Source organism: Bos grunniens, chromosome 14 (genome assembly GCF_055505025.1).
Source record: "Bos grunniens cultivar Pamir isolate PY7600 chromosome 14, Bosgru_T2T1.0, whole genome shotgun sequence".
NCBI classification, from domain to species: domain Eukaryota; kingdom Metazoa; phylum Chordata; class Mammalia; order Artiodactyla; family Bovidae; genus Bos; species Bos grunniens.
The window spans coordinates 59,339,545-59,357,564 of record NC_141178.1 but is presented as its reverse complement, the minus strand read 5'-3'; the positions used below and the strand labels follow the sequence as shown (position 1 = coordinate 59,357,564).

General features: G+C 37.6%; 1 protein-coding gene across 23 annotated transcripts in view; it reads right to left on the bottom strand.

The window, feature by feature from the left end:
• TMEM68 (transmembrane protein 68) overlaps positions 1-18,020 on the bottom strand; it is a 41,963-nt gene that overhangs the window by 4,212 nt on the left and 19,731 nt on the right. For 6 of the 23 annotated variants that reach the window (XM_086336945.1, XM_086336943.1, XM_086336956.1 and 3 more), the window contains 5 exons: positions 17,666-17,833; positions 14,556-14,749; positions 8,030-8,090; positions 5,847-5,986; positions 2,090-3,657 (listed from right to left, as the gene is read on the bottom strand). In XM_086336945.1, the coding sequence (XP_086193071.1) occupies positions 3,541-3,657; positions 5,847-5,986; positions 8,030-8,090; positions 14,556-14,749; positions 17,666-17,833 (680 nt within the window). In that variant the 3' untranslated portion in view covers positions 2,090-3,540. Of the gene's footprint in view, positions 1-2,089; positions 3,658-5,846; positions 5,987-8,029; positions 8,091-12,463; positions 12,547-14,555; positions 14,750-17,665; positions 17,834-18,020 lie in introns of those variants that run through there. The other 17 variants (XR_015140848.1, XR_015140847.1, XR_015140854.1 and 14 more) reach the window with 8 other exon arrangements.

The window sequence follows — 18,020 nt, the reverse complement described above, 5'->3', positions numbered from 1 at the left end:
ACAACAGAGGATGAGATGGCTGGATGGCATCACTGACTCGATGGACATGAGTCTGAGTGAACTCTGGGAGTTGGTGATGGACAGGGAGGCCTGACGTGCTGCGATTCATGGGGTCACAAACAGTGGGACATGACTGAGCGACTGATCTGATCTGATATACACATATACTTAAAGAATCCTCCTGCCAAAGCAGGAGATGCGTGTTTAGTCCCTGGGTCGAAAAGTGGGAGTGAGGAGCAGAAAAACTAAAACAATACAAAATATGTATGACTAAAATCAAGTGATGGGAAGAGGGAAAAAGGGAGAGTAGTAACATGTAGGCTTGTCACCCTTGTTAAGAACACAGATGTGTGAGCTCAGTTGCTCAGCTGTGTCCGACTCTTTGTGACCCCACAGACTGTAGCCTGCCAGGCTCCTCTGTCCATGGGATTTCCCAGGCAAGAACACTGGAGTGGGTTGTCATTTCCTTCTCCAGGCGATCTTCCCGACCCAAGGATCAAACCCATGTCTCCTTTGTCTCCTGTACTGGCAGATGGGATTCCTTACCACTGAGCCACCTGGGAAGCCTCTAATAACATGGAACTTGATCCAAATGCAGACCAGAAACACAGAACTGTCATCTTAACTAACTTAACGCTTAGTTTCCTGGGGAGATGGACATCCTGAGTGAAGAACTGGGCTTAACAAATTGTAAATTTGGGTGTGTATATTTTGCCATAACAAAGAAGTAACAAAAGTATATTTTATCGGAAGAAGGAAATGACAACCCACTCCATATTCTTGCCTGGGAAATCCCATGGACAGAGGAGAGTGGAGGGCTGCAGTCCATGGGATCACAAAGAGTCAGACACAACTGAGCGTGCACACACACACGCAGTGCATTCTGAGGAAAGACCATAGGTGTGCCTTAGAGCTCTGCATTCAGGGCTTCTTGAAAGATGTCACCCACTTAGTATGAATAGAATGCTAGACTACTAACTTTAAAAAACAGACATGCAACAACCAACAAAGGCTTACTGTATAGCACAGGAAACTACAGTCAGTATCTTGTAATAACTTATAATGGAAAATAATTTCAAAACAATATGTGTGCCTGTACAACTGAATCACCTTGCTGTGCACCTGAAACACTGTAAGTCAACTGTACTTCCATAAAACATATACATTAAGAAAAAAAATGTATTTTAAAAATAGTAATCGTATACACAAGTACAAAACACACCCAACTTATCCCTGTAGACATCTATTATTTCAATGGTTCATAAATGTCATTAACTTCAGAGGGTCTCATTATAGATCTATTATTATTATGCAATAATGTTAATAATAATATTACTTATGTCTATATTTAGTCGCATTCCTTCCATCTTCTAGTGAAAGTGACAGAAGTTCAGTTGTGTCTCTGCAACCCCAGGACTGTAGCTCACCTGGCTCCTCTGTCCCTGAGCTTCTCCAGACAGGAATACTGGAGTGGGTAGCCATTCGCTTCTCTAGGGGATCTCCCCGACTCAGGGATCGGACCTGGGTCTCCTGCATTGCAAGCAGATTCTTTACCACCAGGGTAGCCACCAGGGAAGCCCCCTCATTCTTCTAAATGGCATTTAAATGCAATAGCATAGATAAAGACTTTGTATTAAATGAGACAGCCTTCTTATTAATACTTGTCTGAGTATCAGAGAAGAAAAAAGTTTTAAGGAAAGCAGTATACTTCAATACTGTAAAAAAAAAATAAAGGCTTTTGCTACATTAGCAATGAATGTTCTTCTTTCTTCAGGTTTTAAAACCTAATAGTTGCCAAAAAAACATTATTCTCATTCATATTATGACCATTTTTTTATTCTGGAAATATTGATGAATTTAAAAAAAAATAATGCTCACTACTCGAGAGGGGAAAAAAAGCTGCAAATTAGTTGATACTTTTCACTAAAATTAAAATATATTTATTACAGTGAAAAGTCAGGTTTATTCATTATGGCTGAGATTGATGAAATATGACTCTAGGTGAGAAAAGCATATATAGTAAAACAAGAAATCAGTTTAAATTTTAAAAAATGTCACATATGTAATCTCACAAGAAGAGGAACTGCAATTCAGCTTTACTTTTTTTTATTTTTCTTAATTGTACATACATTACACATATCATACATACATACTTGTTATACAAAAGTGTATACAAAAATCCAAGTAATTTAATATCTTAAAAAGGGAGAGGGACATACTGCATTTGATTCCTGGCAGTATTCTGTTTAAATACTTTTAAATTCAGATTTCAAAGAGACAACAAATCGAAACCCATTAATTTTTCAGAGAGCCCTATGTTCACATAAATTCATCATTCAAGTATATTTTTATTGAAACAATAAACCATCCGTCTGGATGCAGAGTCAAGCTGAATGAGCCAGAATGCTGAGAAGAGCAGAGCTTTCTCCCGGGGCTGTCATCAGCCTAGAGTCAGCTTCTAAAGTACGAAATGCAGGGCATGACTGTGATTTCTAACCTGACACTATTAAATGCCACATTACAGGGCAGACGACGCAGAGCATACCTTCTATGGTTTGTCTACAGATTCTCATTAAAAATATAATACTAAAAAGAATAACCACAATAATTAGAAATTTTACTTTCCCTAATTTCTGTTTTACTCAGTTTGAAAAACAGTACATCTTTTTCATTGTTGCTTGGCAACTTGACATCGTATCTGAAGGAATAATTTAAACATCCTATGGACAAAATAAATACACAAACTTCTAAAAGATCTTGGTATTGTTTAGTTTATACAGTCATAATTTCCATACTATGGATATCAATCACACCAAATATAAAGAGTTAAAACAATATTCCTCACCAAAGGATTAACATGTTTTTAAAAAGTGAATTGTTGAGGCACAAAAATATGTGATTTGCTGAAGGTCATGAAAGGAATGAGAAGCAGAGGAAAGAGCTTGTTTTTCTCTAACTTAAGCATCTGTACTAAAACCCTAGGTTAAGCCATCTTGCAAAACTAGCTCAGTGCAAGAGATGCAGAAACTAGATGCATTATTTAGGAATGTTTGTTTAACCTCCACTGCTATTATTGATAAACTAAACTTTAAGGATCTATGTGTAGGATACATGATTAGGCAACTATAAAAAGAACCATGATCATTTTCCAAATTATGAGGCATGGAGTGGGTAGCCATTCCCCTCTCCAGGGGATCTTCCCAACCCAGGGATCAAACCTGGGTCTCCTGCATTACAGGCAGACTCTTTACCAGATGAGCTACCAGGGAAGATCATAGATTGAAGGATCTATGTTTATGATACATGATTAGAAAATTATAAAAAGAACCATGATCATTTTCTGAATTATGATGCATGTAGTGAGTTACTGTTTAAATTTGACACAACTGATTGCAGAAACATAATTGACAACATAATTTTAAGCAAACAAGTTCAATGAAAGATGCTTCTTGACATGATTTAAAAAAAAAAAAACTAATTATAGAACCTACAAAATTCAGAATACAGTCCTATAGATACAAACAGATTAATATAAATGTATTAAAGAGTCTTCTGGTTGATCTTTTGTTTGTTACGAAAACGTTCTAGCAAAGCACTCATTATGTTTCCGGGTATTCTTTGGTGCTTGTCAATCAGAGCTTGAACAGCATCCTTCGTCTATCAAGAAAGCAAAAGAAAAGCCGTTATTCTTTTAGTTCTCAATGTAGATATTTAGTTTGTAAGGATATATATAGTACTTTAATATAGTATACTTTAATATAATACTTTATTATTACTATTTAATAATAAATAAATTATTATTTATTTATTTATTATTATATTTATACTTTAATACTTTTTTTTAACATACTAGTACTTTAAAGCGGAGAAGGCAATGGCAACCCACTCCAGTACTCTTGCCTGGAAAATCCCATGGATGGAGGAGCCTGGTAGGATACAACTGAGCGACTTCACTTTCACTTTTCACTTTCATGCATTGGAGAAGGAAATGGCAACCCACTCCAGTGTTCTTTCCTGGAGAATCCCAGGGACGGGGAGCCTGGTGGGCTGCCGTCTATGGGGTCGCACAGAGTCGGACACGACTGAAGCGACTTAGCAGCAGTACTTTAAAGTAAAGTCTGCCCAAACTTAGCATCTATCAATCCTCAGAATGAATGACTTCTTTCTCAGTTTTGTTTTTTAATGTAATACTGTTAATTTAACTTCAAAAACCTTTCAGCATTCTAAACATACAAAAAATAACGAAGTGTTGCAAACTGTGTTTAGTACAGAAGGTTCTTGAACTTTCATTCATGCAGTGACTCTTCAAGATGCATAGCATGTTTCTTTAATTTTTTTTAAATTTTTTTTGGACTATCATTGCTTTACAATGCTGCGTTAATTTCTGGCTGTATAACAAAGTGAATCGCCTATATGTATACATATATCCCCTCCCTCTTGAGCCTCTTTCCCAACCCCTCCCCCATGTGACCCAGCAATCCTACTACTGGGCATATACCCTGAGAAAACCGTAAGTCAAAAGGACACATGTACCCCAGTGTTCATTGCAGCACTGTTTTTAATAGCCAGGACATGTGAATAACCTAAATGTCAAACAACAGATGAATGCATAATGAAGCTGTGGTACATATATATAATGGTATATTATGCACCCATATTTCCTCATTCACTTCATTACAGTTCAATTACAGATACTGTCTGCATGGCAACTTTCTATACCTTAAGATACACCTTAGCATTTTCCTAGCATTGTGCACAGCAATGCCCTACACACCGTAAACACTAAAAAGAACTGAAGGGGGGAAATCAGAAGGGAAAAAGTAGTAGGAAGTTTTCTGGCAGGCTCATGGATGTTTCACCCCTTTCCAGCTCCCACAACAAAATGTCAGCGGTGCTCAGGTTGAGAAATCAAGCCACAAGCACAGCATTGTGCTAAAGTCTCACGCGCATGCTCAGTTGCTCAGTCGTGTCCAACTCTTTGTGACCCCACGGACTATGGCCCACCAGGCTCCTCTGTCATGGGATTTCCCAGGCAAGAATACTGGAGAGGGTTGCCATTTCCTTCTCCAGGGGATCTTCCCAACCCTGGAATTGAACTCACGTCTCCTGCATTGACAGGTGTATTCTTTTACCACTGAACCACCTGGGAAGCCCCCTTGTGCTAACACATCACCTTAAAAACATCAATTTAGTTACTGACCTTCTACATGGGGCTGTATGTTCCTAGGATAGCAGCAGTAGCCAGCATCCACAGAGCACTTACTGGGCGGCAGACACTTTTCAACAATGAACGTGATCAGTCGCCTGTGACCCTCTGGGTACAAGTGAGAGGGCTCCGTGTCTCTCCCCTAGACTAGAGCAGGGTGGTGGGGCCTGCCTGAGTCACAGAGCAAACAGCAGCACTGGAACAGCCTGACTCCGCAACTCACAAACAAGCGTCCGTTTTCCTCCCAAGGTACTTCTACCAGACAAAGGCAATTTCTTTCTTTTCATGGAGGTCAAAGCTTGCTTCCTCTAAACATCACTTAAAAAACTTTTTAAATATCAGGGCCAAGAACTTCAACCTCAACAGTACTGACATTTTAGAAAGAACAGCTCTTCGCTGTGGGGACTGCCCTGCCCACCACAGAATATCTAGCAGCATCCTTGACCTCTACCCACGGAACACCAAGGGCACCACCACCTCCCGAGTTCTGTCCGCTGTGACAATAAAAATGTCCCCAGACACAGGCAGATGTCCCTTGGGGGAAAAGTCACTGCTGATCCAGAACACATTTGTGGAATTAATGAGTTCATTTTCAGTAAAAGTAGAAATATGTCCTAAAACTAAAGAAAGAATAATTTACCTTTTCGGCTAGTTCTTCTGCTGTGATCTTTGGGTCGTATGGAATGGGATCACCTAAGTACGTACGCAACTTCACAGGAAAACCTCCATACATGGGGGCAAATGGATAGCGGAACTTTTCATAAAGCCACCTAAACAGCCCTGTTTTAAAGGAAATGAAATCATTTTTAAGTGTTACATATTCTGAGCATATAATTGTAATCTTTCAAATGAATTATGTAAGACTTCAAGGAAGGTGGCACCCAGTATCATCTCCTGGCAATTAATACAATTTTTTTAAAGGGGAGCTTTTCCCTGATGGTAACAAATGTGCCACACTAACGCAAGATGTCAGTGACAGAAGAAACTGGGGAGTGGTGAGGTGTGCGGGCCCCTCTGTACCTTCTGCTCTATTTTTCTGTCAACCTAAAAATGCTCAATAAATAAGGTCTATTAATGGGGGGTAGAAGTGGAGATGAGCTTTCAAAAAATAAGAATTTTAAAAGACAAACTAATTACTATTATTGCAAAACAGATAAAGACAAAAAGTTAGAGGCTAAACAGTCTAGAGGCTCATAAATATGTGACTTACATGAATAAAAGAAAAAATGGAGCCATAAAATAAATTCAAATAAACATGAGACCAAAATACACTGAAAAACTAAGACTAAAAATACTGTAAATTAGGGAAAAGAATTATTAGTGCTAAGGACCAAGTGTGAAATTTAGCAAGATTAAAAGTGGTAGTAATGTAAAATAAATTGATGGGCTAAGACTGTGTAAGTTTACAAAACAATCCACAAAAGGCAAGGAACGTGAAATATACAATTATGAATTGTACTGAAAGTTTAAAACACTGTTTATATGTGGAAACACAGAATATACCATAAGACTCAGAGTAGTACTCAAAACAATACATTATTACACATAAATTTTTGAGATATTCAACTTTTAAAATAAAAAAGGCAGTCAAAAAATTTTAAAACCACTTTACAGTTAAAGGAACAAAATTAGGAATGATTTCTGGTATGCAACTTAAATTCTAAAGAAATGACCTGAAAGAAAATTAGAAGGAACAATTATACAACGGAAGTTAAACATCACATCAACCTGCCTTTCTATTTCACATTTGGAAAAAAAAAGACCTAAGAAAACATAATATAATATCAACTACACACCCACATTAGACATAAAAGGAACAGTAGAAGTTTAGGGTTTTCAGGATGGATTTATATATGATAGGAACACTAACAATACAGTGCTAAGGACACAAAATATAATCAAATACAGAAACCACAGGGTACAAAACAAACCATGAAAATTTCATAGAAATAAGTAAGCCAACAACAAACTCCAAACAGAAAGCACATCTAATTGCTATCCTTCCTGTGCTGCTGCTGCTGCTAAGTCGCTTCAGTCCTGTCCGACTCTGTGAGACCCCAGAGACGGCAGCCCACCAGGCTCCCCCGTCCCTGGGATTCTCCAGGCAAGAACACTGGAGTGGGTTGCCATTTCCTTCTCCAATGCACGAAAGTGAAAAGTGAAAGTGAAGTCGCTCAGTCTTAGCGACTCCATGGACTGCAGCCTACCAGGCTGCTCTGTCCATGGGATTTTCCAGCCAAGAGTACTGAAGTGGGGTGCCATTGCCTTCTCCGATCCTTACTATAGCTAGGTTCAAAGCTATTTTTATCAAAAATTAAAGGTAGGCAAAAAGAACTCTTTGATGTAAGTTTATCATGGTTCAAAAAAATAAAAAGAACAAGAAGTAACAGTAATAAATGAAAGCAAATGGTATCTCCTTAGGTTGCTAATCTTAATTCAGTATTTTGTTGTCATCCATTTTTAAAGCTGTAACTTCTTCAGGAATGAGTTAGGAATGTAGTCTGGGTAATATGTAAGTCTGTTCTAAACCTCAACAATATGGTTTAACACAGAATTAGAAAATTTACTGTGCAATTTTTAAAAGCCCATGGTAAATAATCTTCAGTATATATGAGACTCAACAAAAATTGAACACCTAGAACTGCCATCACTTAGAACCAGTTATCACTTAGATTTAAAAAAGAAAAATACCTAGATAGTATATGCATTTTCTAAAATAAATTCAAAAGGTTTCTGCATAGCATTTAAAAGTCCAAATATTTAAAATATTACATTCTAAATATTACAGTTATACTTAGAAAAACCATATGAATCAGAACTTACTTGTTCCTCCAAGTGATCTAAATCCTTCTCGAATATTTTGTGTAAACATAGGAATAATGGGCTAAAGAGAGAATTTGAATTAAAAAGTAAATACATTAATCCATTTGATGTCTCCATTAAGTCACTATTGCAAAATTTTAAGGGCCTGTTTAAGTCACAAAACTAAGGTATTTTAAAAAATAAAAATATACTGTTACCACTAGTGTGATTTATTGAGTAAAATTAACGTGGTATTTATAAATATATATATATATAAATTAGAAACACTACCCTCTAGTGGTAATATGCAATATTTCATTTGCCAACTTTGCTATCATTCTATATGAACTCCTGAAACTCAAGGATTAAAGTAATCATCAATGTCATTGAGTAAAATGAATGATAATTAAACTGGTTTTAGTGGGGGTACTGAATAGTATGCTCACTGAAGAAAAAGTTACAAGACAGAAATTCTCTCTATGGGGAAATTTATATAATTTTAAATAAGTTTTGGCAAGATGCTGTCCTGAAATTAGTGAAACACCATTTTTTTTGGTGTGAGCTTATTAAATCTGAAAATGTTCAATATCAATGAAAACTGTATAAATTGTTGTTAAGTCGCTAAGCTGTGTCTGACTCTTTTTGTGATCCCATAGACTGTAGCCCATCAGGCTCCTCTGTCCATGGGTTTCTCCAGGTAAAAGTACTGGAGTGGGTTGGCACTTCCTTCTCCAGGTGATCTTTCAGACCAGGGATTGAATCCCCATCTCCTGCACTGGCAGGCATATTCTTTACTGCTGAGCCACCAGAGGAACCCATGTGTAAGACTCAACACCAAAAAAATAGGAAAAGCATATATGTGTGTGTGTGTGTGTGTGTGTATAAACTCTTCATATCATTAATTTTGGAGGATATCTGTTCACGAGTTCATGGTTTTTATTTTTCCATGAATATCAATGATTAAATATGATTCCCTGGTGGCTCAGATGATAAACAGTCTGCCTGCAATGTGGGAGACCCAGGTTCGATCCCTGGGTCAGGAAGATCCCCTGGAAAAGGAAATGGCAACCCACTCCAGTATTCTTGCTTGGAAAATACCATGGATGGAGGAGCCTGGCAGGCTACAGTCCACGGGGTTGCAAAGAGCCGGACATGACTGAACAACTTCACTCACTTAAAATGGAGGCCTTATCTAATCATAAAATAATGGATTAAGTAGCAAAGGACCATGTAAGGAGATTATGCCATATGAAACTGAAGTAGATAAAAAATTGAATAAAATACTTTAAAATGTACACAAAACATACTGAATTAAATGATGTTTAGAATAGATAAAATTGGTGGGGAAGGGCAAGTGTCACTTCACTTACAGTCTACCATCAGCATTTGCTAAATCAGAGTGACCTGCCTTAGTGAGCAGGGCTTGAAACATTTACATAAGCTGACATTTAAAAAGCTGTTCCTTTTCAGCTTTGGAAAGCAGTAAAAAGTGGTGGGCTGAAGGAAAGGTTCTGCAGGCACAGCTTTCTTCATAAAACTTACTCCCTCACATATACCTAACTGATCACTTATTTATTATCTCTGTAGCCGAGAGCAGAGACTTTGTTTCATTCACAGTTGGATCCCCAGCACCTGGAACACTGCCCAGAAAAAGTAGGTGCTAACAGACAGTGTAATGGACAAACCACAGAAGGTATGAATCGACAGAACAGAAAGAAAATTCTGAGGAATTCACTTGTGTTCTCTGAAAACAAAGGGTAGGAAACAGACAGCAGGCATTTTAAAAACCAGTTAGGATAGAGGGAAGTCATGTAAAGAAAAGCAGTCCGAGGAAGAATTAAAATCTGCTGGAGTTCATTCACAAAGCTAACACCTAAGACAAAGTAGACTGACTCTTCTGTAAAAAAATCCAGATTACGATTTTTCTAAAACCACCACTAGTTTTGTAGAATAAAGCGACAGCTGGAATCCTAATATTTTAAACAGTTGCATAATGTCTTCAGAGTTGAGAAGATAAGATGCCCAAGAAGGAACAGAAAACTTCCAGCTCACATATACACCACTTTGCCTTCTCCAACCAGTTCTGCCAGATTTACTCTGGCATTAAGCCCAAAGTTTGCATCGAAGGGTGTACTTTATAAAGATTCTTCAGGATGCATTTGTAGTTGTTGTTCAGTCACTAAGTCATGCCTGACTCTTTGTGACCTCACCGACTACAGCGCACCAGACTCCTCTGTCCTCCACTATCTCCTGGAGTTTGCTCAAATTCTCATCCAGTGAGTTGGTGAAGCTATCCAACCATTTCATCTTCTGTCGCCCCCTTCTCCTCCTATCCTCAATCTTTCCCAGCATCAGGGTCTTCTCCAATGAGTGAGCTTTTCGCATCAGGTGGCCAAAGTACTGGAGCTTCAGCTTCAGCATCAGTCCTTCCAATGAATATTCAGGGTTACTTTCCTTTAGGATTGACTGGTTTGATCTCCTTGCAGTCCAAGGGACTCTCAAGAGTCTTCTCCAGCGCCACAATTCAAAATCGTCAATTCTTCAGTGTTCACCCTTCTTTATGGTCCAAGTCTCACATTGTACTTGACTGCTAGAAAAACCACAGCTTTGACTATACAGACCCTTGTCAGCAAAATGATGTCTCTGCTTCTTAATATACTGTCTATGCTTGTCATGGGGCTTCCCAAGTGGTGCTAGTGGTAAGGAACCCACCTGCCAATGCAGGAGACATAAGAGATGTAGATGCAATCCATGTGCCAGGAAGATCCACTAGAGAAGGGAATGGCAACCCACTCCAGTATTCTTGCCTGGAGAATCCCATGGACAGAGGAGCCTTGTGAGGTACAGTCCACAGGGTCACAGAGTCAGACACGACTGAGGCAACTTAGAACACATGCACTAGGTTTGTCATAGCTTTCCTTTCAAGGAACAAGCATCTTTTAATTTCATGGCTGCAGTCACCGTCCATAATGATTTCAGAGCCAAGAAAATAAAATCTGTCACTGCTTCCACTTTTTTCCCTTCTATGAAGTGATGGGACCAGATGCTATGATCTTTGTTTTTTTCACGTTGATTTTTCAAGCCACTGTTTTCACTCTCCTCTTTCACCCTCATCAAAAGGCTCTTTAAGTTGCATTATCATCCTTTAATGGCTAACTCTCCAGAGGCTGGGCATTTCTAGAAGACACTAAACAGGAGAAAGCTTACCCTACAGGCTTAGTACTCCAGGCTGTACCCTGGGTCTGTGGTTTCTATATTCATGTTCAAGCTTGCTGCCTTACAGCTATAAGCATTATCGTTATTACAATTAAGTACTGTAGTTCACTCCTTTCTTTGTGACGCTTCGTATAACAAGGTAGTTGCATCAGTAACCTAGAATCAAATTGTTAATGTATGTTAACAATTTGTACATGTATGTGAGAGGGAGAGACTGTGTATTTTGTTAAAATTCCTCTCAGGAAATACAGTGGTCTTGGAGTCTTTGCCACAAAAATGTAAGTGGGCAAGTCACTCACTACACCTCAGTTTCTTTATGTATGAAACAGGGACAGTAATAAGAATTATCCCATCTCAAGCTTTTTTATAGATTAAGATAATACACATAAAAATATTACTGAAACAAATGCTATCTTCTTTTACATCTGTTATCTGTTTTCCAATTAGAGTACACAGGCTCATTTTTATCCCAACTTATTTAGGTATAATGTTACCTAAAAATTCTCAACAAAGTCGGAATTCTCAGGAATTCACAAAATAAAAATGATTTCAGTTCAGTTCAGTCGCTCAGTTGTGTCCGACTCTTTGCGACCCCATGAATCGCAGCACGCCAGGCCTCCCTGTCCATCACCAACTCCAGGAATTCACTCAGACTCATGTCCATCAAGTCGGTGATGCCATCCAGCCATCTTATCCTCTGTCATCCCCTTCTCCTCCTGTCCCCAATCCCTCCCAGCATCAGAGTCTTTTCCAATGAGTCAACTCTTCGCATGAAATGGCCAAAGTACTGGAGTTTCAGCTTTAGCATCATTCCTTCCAAAGAACACCCAGGACTGATCTCCTTTAGAATGGACTGGTTGGATCTCCTTGCAGTCCAAGGGACTCTCAAGAGTCTTCTCCAACACCACAGTACAAAAGAGTGATGTAGATTATACCAAAACGCCTATAATTTTCACATGAACCTTAAATATTTGCTATCAATATTCTGTGAACCTCCATTGACAATCTAGATTTTTTTCATTTGAATTTCCATTACTTTGTTATTATACAATTTAAATGCAGCTAACCCTGCAACAACTGTCTTAAATTCTGACTCAAAGTTTATGGTAATTCTGTGAGACCGAGCAAAGGCTTTTCTAAATAAGTTACTGGTGCCATTAACAGCTATGGCCACATGCGACTGAAAGGCTTCCCTCTTGGACCTGGAAGGACCTCTAAGCTCAGGGTGGGCGGACTCACTGTGAAGTGCACTGGCTGCCTGCAGTCCTGAACTGCAAGCTCTGCTTCGGTCCCTCCATCTCTCTGTGCCTGAGTTTCCTCATCTGCAACATTGGAATAATCACATACGTCACCTACTTACTGTGCAGGGCACCAATGCAAAGCCTTTAAAAGCGCTAAGAAAGGTTGGGGGTGATGTAAGTCTTATCAACAATACACTGCTATGATGTAAGCCAGCAACGTTAAAGATTTTTGTTGATTAACTTGTAAAGGACTGTTCATTAAATTTTCTCAAGTTTTGTACCAAAACCTTAAATGATCTAGGTTATCTTATTTACCTAGAAACTCAAGGATTGATGAAAGGGTTTCTTTCTTTATGTGATTTCTTTCTATCAAGCCTTCTTCCAGGCAAAGGTCCTTAAAACGTTACTTAAGGATGAGGAATTAGAGTCCCATGATCAATGTGGGTAATTCCAAATCTATTTTCGTCAATAGATTTACAGCTGGATTTTGAAGTGTAAAATAAAGCTTTTCTAGCTTTTATCTTACACCTTGGAAGAAATAATTCTCTCAAAATATAAACCTGAAAATTGAGCTAGGTTTTTAGCTTTTATCATTGGCTCAGTGTACATTTATACTGATTAGCCTTAATTTCTGAACAACTGTGCATATATCATCTTGTGTCCACAGTATTCATAAAGTCTAAAGTTTTGTTTTCTATCTTAATACATAAGATTTTTTAGAAAATAGGCTATAAATTAATTTTCTGTATCAGTAATACTATTAACCTAGACTTAAATTCAAAAGGCTCCTTTCTTACAGTGTTTAATATTGTGTTTACAAAATCAATTCAACAAATACACAGAGCCTAAGTGCTAATCATTGTACTCAGCACTCAGACTATAAAAAGACGGCTTTGTCCTAAGGAAGTGTGTAGCCTACTGTAGGACAATAGAGTTTAAATTTTTATGTTGCCCATTAGAGAACACTTGGCCAAGTACATTAACTCACACCAAGATCACACTGATAAAGCACTATCTTCTAGGAGTTACACATACAAATATGCACAGTAGAGAATAGAGCGCAATGTATTATATTTTATTGTAACTCTGCGATTTAAAAAATAAAGGAAAAATGTCCATTCTTCCTTAAATGTTGCTTTTGGGTTAGAAGGAGACATCCATAATCCTTTCTTTTTTAATCAAAGGTCTGTATTTGCAAGATAAATAGTCAAGTTAAGGGTCTAAACTGGTGTCTACATGACAGCAATGGAAACACACACACAAAAAAACAAAAATGTGAAAGTATGGGCAGCAGTCTCTAACTGGCCTGGAAAAAGAAAACCACCTTGGCAAGTGCCACGATTTCTTTTTCTGACAGACAATCTAAAATGAAAATAAAGAAAAAACAAAGAAGAAACATCCCATAAGTAGTAAGTGTTTCATAGGACAAAGTACACTATGGAGACCAAAAAGCTGAGAAATACTTTCCAAAGCAAAAGAAAAGGACAGATGACATTCAGATTCTCCAGTTTACTAAGAATAATTACAGTGACTCCCAGAGGAACTGTCACTTTATTGACAAATTCATTCTTTTTTAAAAGCTCTAAATTACACCAATATCTATTTCTCATCTTTATTCATACTATTAGATAGCTGATCACATTTGCTGATGAAAAATGGTAGGAGTCATATATTACTTGAGTTCTATTGTTATAAATTGGTCATAGACACAAGGATTATAATGAAACCAACTAACAGCTATCACTGAAATATGTCAACTCAAAGGATTAAACTACACAGAATTGGACTGATTATACTCATGAAAAGAGTATAACTGAAGGAATACAAAAATTTCATAAATCTGAATATAAGAAGCTGGATTTTGAAGTGTAAAATAAAGCTTTTCTAGGTATTTGCAAATTCCCAGACTGAATTTTTATAAAGATGGCTTCCCAGGTATAAGGACTATTTCTCTATTGTTATGAGTTACAGACACTACTTTTTAAAGTAGTGCAAAGACAGGATCTAAATTCTGATATACTTTGGCTACTTAAGCATTTATTTTAAAGTTGACCTAGCTTTCCTTTAATAATCAGTTTTACACAACTCACCACTTTTGCATCGATTGCAACCTGAGCGAAGCCTTTCCGATTACCCCACACAATGTTGTAGGTCTCGTCACTCATCAGTGCTTCCCGAACACCACCTGGTGAGATAGCTAGCAAGTGACCACTCTGCAGGATTTCAACACATTTTTCTCTCGGTCCATGAATAGCACAAAATACATCAAGTAATAAGCTAAACCCTGTAAGATATATTAGCATGAAGATACATCTTAAGTACTTTTTGTCCAATTTTCTGAAAACAAAAGTTTTCACAACCTACATAATGTAGTCGCTATACTTAAATCAGTAAGTTCTTTTTTTACTTTTTTTAAACCAACAGGAACTCTTAAGGGTAATCTAAGATCAATATTGCTGGTAAATTAATAGCAATGTCTTACTGATCACCTCCTTCACAATCACCTACAACTCTGGCTGCATATCCAAATTCTTAATTAAAACCCCCAAGAACCTGAGAAAATAGGGATTTTTATCCCCATTTTGCAGAGGAGGAAAGTTGGCTCAGAGAATTGAGAGGCTTGCTCAAAGGCACATATTTGGCAAAGGGCAGGGCAGAGATTCCGGTCTAGGAGTGTCTAGTCTAAAGCTCTTCCAGTGCGTGTCATAGGCAAACACTGTCCACAGCATTTATGAGAGGGGTCAGCAACCACCCATCTAACCTTCCATTAACCCCATGAAAGAGTCACTGAGGAGAAAGTGAATCTAACTGACCTGGACCTACCCAAACTGGCAGGCCACAGTTAAATCTATCCAAATTAAAAGCAACCCCATGGACTGTAGCCTGCCAGGCTCCTCCGTCCATGGAATTTTCCAGGCAAGAGTACTGGAATGGGTTGCCATTTCCTTCTCCAGGGGATCTTCCTAACCTAGGGATTGAAGCTGGGTCTCCTGTGTTGCAGGCAGACACTTTACCATCTGAGCCACCACAGAAGCCCCCAAAATTAAAAGTTACATAGACCTAATTTAACAATAAAACTTTTTAATTCAACAATAATAGCAATATCACTAAGAGCTTTTAATAATGTTACTGTTTGGCTTGGGAACAATTCATTCCAGTCTTAATATGGTACAGTTTTTCAAATTACAACTACTTATGGATGAAAGAAATAATCCTATCAGTAATTAAATATTTTAACCAAACTCTAAACTGAAAGTTTAGAGGACTGATGTTCATAACATAGTCCTGTGAGACTGGGAAATACGTGGATGGAGAGTGAAAACTGTGCAGAATAGCCAAACTGCTCATAGGTTTAAGGGTCTGAGGCAAGATTATCAGTACTATTGAGAAGAAATAATTTTTATCTTCTGTTAAAAGCTCACTGATCTCACTCGATGCACTCTCAAGGTAAATGAATAAATAGGGAAGGTTTAATAAAATATTATAAGATCATAAAGATTATAAAGAGGGAAAACATTAGAGTCAAATGCTAAATAAAAATATTCACATTCTTTTGCATGCATGCTAAGTTGCTTCAGTTGTGTCTGACTCCTCCAGGGGATCTTCCTGACCCAGGGATCAAACCCACATCTTCTGCAGCTCCTGTACTGCAGGCAGATTCTTTACTGCTGAGCCACCAGGGGAGCCCCTCATATTCTATTGTGTATATTTAAAAAATGGAAGCAACCTAATGTTTCATAAGAGAAAACAAGTAAATATTTTAGTCATATGTTAAAAATGTTCTTTATAAAACATGGAAAAATGTTAATGTTGCATTAATTTTTTTTAAAAGAACACAAAATAGTTTACATAAAATGAAAAAGTACAAATTAAAAATGAAGCAAAATACATCAAAATGATAACTGGGGACATGTTAGCGTGATAAGACCATGTAATGATGTTATTTCCTCTAGTTTCCAAGTCTATTATAAAGTGATCATGTTACTTTCTAAAGAAATATCTTTTATAGCCAACTTACTTTATACACAAAGTACTTTGTGTATAAAAAAAGATGGCTTTTGTAGCGACACAGGGACACTGGAAGCATTAACCATGTCTGTGAGAGGCACTAAGTGAACTGTTATTTCATGCACTGTCTGGGGCTTAGCTGGCTGAGGGTTGGCTTTTGCTTTTATTAATCCAGAAAACATGCTATAAATTTTCTTGGCTTGTTCCCAGTAATGTAGTGACAGAAGAAAATCTCAGTGAGTTTACTTTAGAATGATTCTTTAAAAATTCTTATCATGTTTGAAACCATTCAGTTTACTAATTTTTTTTTTCTTTTTTGGCTGTACCGTATGGCCTGTGGGATCTTAGTTCCCCAACCAGGATTGAACCTGTGCCCTCAGCAGCGAAAGCACAGAGTCTTAACTGCTGGACCACCAGGGAATTTCCTGTTAATCTTTTTATTTTTATTTTATTGTGTTTTGGGGGGTCACACCACACAGCATGCAGGGTCTTAGTCTCCTGACCAGGGATCAAACCTGTCCCCTGCAGTGGAAGCACGGAGTCGTAACCACTGGACCACTAGAGAAGTCCCCTACGAATCTTCTTTACAAGGCACAAAGCCTTTAGGACATGGATGTTACAAAGAATGTAGTCCTCCATCTCAAGAGTTTTAATTCTACCACGCAAGTCAAATACGATAAGAGACGTAATAGGCTATATAGATTAGGGTTTTTGAGGCAATATTATGTTACTATGTAAAGACAAAATATATCCTGGCTAACTTATTTCACTAATTTTCATTTGCTATCCAACTGACAGTAATCAAAACCTGATTACTGTAGAAGTAAACTCTCAAATCAATACCTCATAGAAAAATTCACCATATGAAAAGTTAACTACCTTCTATACCAAAATATATATTGTTTGGCAAAAGGTACAATTTATTTTAGGATTTAACTTTGAAAAATAATGACTAAATACTTATTAATAAAGAAAGAAATTAGATAACATTTTTGGCCATAATGTTTTTATATTTAGATATATTACCTAAAACAGATACTCCCAAATTGGAGTTCCAAGTGTACTACCCTAAAAAGGCAAAAAGATTTTCCATGTAATACTATTAATAGAGAACTCAAAGATACACAGACTGTCACATAATTGGTCGTGTTCATTAAATATTCTTCTATCACCAGCTACAGTGAAAGTTTACCTGGAATTTTAAAGACAAAGTGATCCGCTACTACTCGGCAAGTTCTGCCTTTATGAATAAAAATTTTAGCCATGAAGTAGTAAAAATCTATGGGAATAGCTCCGTGATAAAAAATGATCAGTGCTGGTCCTTCTTCTGGTATTTTCTCCATCCCATGAACTTCATAACCTGTTAGAAAAACAAAGCCGACAGTTAAAATGTATTTAACATTAGTCTATTTATACTAAGTCTTCCCTGGCAGCTCTGATGGTGAAGAATCTGCTTGCAACGCAGGAGACCCAGATTTGATCCATGAGTCAGGAGATCCCCTGAAGGAGGACATGGCAACCTACTCCAGTATTCTTGCCTGGAGAAT